At 40.2% G+C, this 3,029-nt stretch overlaps 1 protein-coding gene across 1 annotated transcript; it reads left to right on the forward strand.

The window, feature by feature from the left end:
• Positions 1 to 717: 717 nt before the first annotated feature.
• On the forward strand, positions 718 to 2,922 carry LOC104489693 (chromosome unknown open reading frame, human C15orf40; the record flags this gene model as incomplete). The annotated part of the gene is made up of 2 exons (XM_010131887.1): positions 718 to 845; positions 2,830 to 2,922. Coding segments are annotated over 2 exons (221 nt in total), but the record flags the coding sequence as incomplete, so codon positions are not given.
• Between the last annotated feature and the right edge of the window lie 107 nt (positions 2,923 to 3,029).

Below are 3,029 nucleotides of genomic sequence, written 5' to 3' on the forward strand. Positions count from 1 at the left end.
CGCTCCGCTGTAGGCAACACTAGGTGGTGCGGTGAGCGCGGTGTCAATCTGCTGGCCAAATCCCTGGGAGCAGTAACAGCGAACGCCCGGGAGCGGAACTTCGGTTCGGCGTGTGCCATTTCGTACCCGCTGTTTGTATGCCAGGAGATTGTGCGGGTTTATTTGAACTATAAAGGTTCGGTCTAATAAAATGTGATTTCTCTTTACAAATCCAGGGTTATGTACAAATTAGAACTGCTTTTTCTATGGAGATGTGTGCGAGACTAGCACGGTGGGCTGTAGTTGGAGTGTCCAGGCTCAGCTGGCAGCGCAAGGAGATGGATAGCACAGGGCAGACTTACCGTGCTTGTTTTGGAGAGGGGACCTGATTGTGTTGCGCTGCATGATGCCAAGCAACGTGGTTTCTGCATCAGAATGGGCCCCCCAGAGAGGGGCTCGGAGCAGTGCCCTGTTTGTGTGAGAACTGATAATTCATGGCTGCACTCAGATACAGGTCTGAAGGCTTCCTTGTTCTTTGTATCAGAAAATTGTCTTTGTACTGGCCAACAGTTTTAACGTAAGGAAAATTGTGAGGTGTACAAATGTCATTTACCTGCTAATCTATAAGTTTGCTTTAAAATTAAAATGCTTTTGAAAGCAGGAACATTCATTTTTAGAAGACAATGACTAGATGTTTTGAGCATTTTGAACATAAAATCCTTAAAATATTTGTTATAGATGTGACAGCGGAGGCAGTAGGTGTAGCTATTGCTGCACCTCCGTCAGAAGGGGAGGCAAATGCAGAGCTGTGTCGCTACCTCTCTAAGGTGCTAGAAGTGAAGAAGAGTGAAGTCATTTTAGAGAAGGTACTTCCTTTTTTTTTTTTTCTCTTTCAGTCTTGCCCTACTGCAATCTAAATTCAAGATTTTGAAACTTACTGAGTACAGGAAACTGCTCTCCAGTCCAAAAGACACTTTAAAGGTGTCTGGTTGAGTTAATGGAATGCTTCATTGAGGACAAACCTAGTGTGGGAAGAACCACAGCTGATCTTGGGATCTTTAATCAGACTAGTTCTCATCACAATATATTCTTCAGTTCATGTTTTCTTTGTTCTTCGAAGGTTCTCGTTTTCATATCAAATGCAGATGACAAAATTTAGGCTTTACAGAGGGTATACATCTTATTAATACCTTTTCTTTCCCTTTTTTTGAAGTAACTTCTGTATTTGAGTGAAAATGTTCTGATAATTAACTGTCACGCATAAGCAAGAGCATATGTAAGCACTTGGATTGTAGCTGAGCCTCAGTAGTTTCTTTGTATTAGAATTTACATGTCTTGATGTTGGTGAGTGGAAACTCTTTGTTTTATTCATGGCACTGAATAAAAAATGTGTTTTATTAATTCGCTGTACTTAAAGTCAGTCTTCCCAGCCATGTTCATTTACAGTTTATGAACGTAAGAGCACAACGAGCAATTGCTCTTTTTATTTTTGTGTGTTGGCTTAATGTAGTACTTGTAGAAGTCTGTTAGAGGGCAGTGGTAAATGGCAGCGTGGTCAGTGAATTGAGCACTGTGTTGCCCAAAGGGAGAGATGCCAAGATTTGAGTGTTGTTTTTCCTGAATCCTGGGCAAATTGCTTCATTTGTTTATCAACATTTTACAGGCAGCGGTTTTCCTACCTCACAGGGATGTCCAGGTTTATCTAGGTTGTCCTCATAAGTGCTATGCAGAGTTGAACTTAAAAGGGGTCAGCATTGTCTGACCTTGATGCGGTTGTTCTGACCGACGGTGTGCCAATAATTAGATGCTTGTGTCTGTTTTTCACAAGCCACCGTTTGTTCTCAGTGAAGCATTGTGGTAGAGTCTGTGTTTTACCTGTGGCTTAGATTTTGCCATCCTGGTCTGTTGGGTGTAAACAGCAAGTGATTTTTGGTACTGGTTGCTTTACGGTAAGTGCTAGCATTAACAAAACTAATCCAAATCAGGAAATTGGTGAGAAATGATGCAGTATAAAACCGAGGTTACCAGATTTCTATGCAAGGGCCTTGTTTTAATCATTAGATGGCTAGCCTGCCTCAAGAATCTATTTTTCATTTTAAATTTTGTGCCAGATTTCTGTATAGTAGAGTTAAGGCCTTTTTCCTCTTTCAGGATGTCCCTTGTGGGCTTTTCAAACATTTTGCCAGGCTGCAGATTAACAAGGAACTTGTTTCTCATGGTTTACTCAATTAACAACGTTGTGTCTTCAGGCAGTATGAAATGAGGTTGCAGGTTGCCAGTTCCTGTGTAAAATACCCCTTTTTCAGTAATAAAAGAACAGGTCAATAATGTTTCAAATAACTGATGTATGAATCTGAGTGTCTTATAGGTTATATACGGTGCGATTTCTTTTCATTCACTCTGCTTAAGAGTAACTAATGGTCTGTGGGAGAGACAACTCCAAAGAAAGATCTGAAAGTATAATTATCAAACATATATATATATGCAGACCGTTTAAAAACAAAAATGCAAATTAGATGGAGTCTTGCTTCGAGATTAGACAAGTGAATTATGGAAACATCCCTCCTTGCTTTTCATTCTAGCCTGTAAAAGAGCTCTATAAAAGGGCATGCTCTGAGATCTCTATCCAATTTTAAAAAGAGTAGATGAGAGTCATTTTCCACCTTTCACATAACTAGAAAGGACATTGATGAACTACCCCTTACTGCTGTTAATTCTACGTATCCACGCATGAGGAATTATTTTTAAGCTACCTGGTATGTTGGCATTGCAGTGAGAGATTTTTTTGGAATGTGTGGTTGTTACTGATTCCCTGAAAGATGGAAATTTTTGTGTGTGTGTCTTAACCAGGGCGGTAAATCACGTGAAAAAGTGGTGAAGATTTTGGGATCAATGACACCAGATGAGATTTTAGAAAAACTGAAAAAAGAAGCTTCCAGTTGACCTGAAACAAGAGCAGCAAAAGGGACAATGCATCTTGGTAAATGGACTGATATTCTTTTTTCTGTAAATCTAGTCCTGTTGAGAGTGTGGGTGAAGACTAGGGAAAG

Source organism: Buceros rhinoceros, unplaced genomic scaffold (genome assembly GCF_000710305.1).
Source record: "Buceros rhinoceros silvestris isolate BGI_N320 unplaced genomic scaffold, ASM71030v1 scaffold4702, whole genome shotgun sequence".
Taxonomy (NCBI): Eukaryota; Metazoa; Chordata; class Aves; order Bucerotiformes; family Bucerotidae; genus Buceros; species Buceros rhinoceros.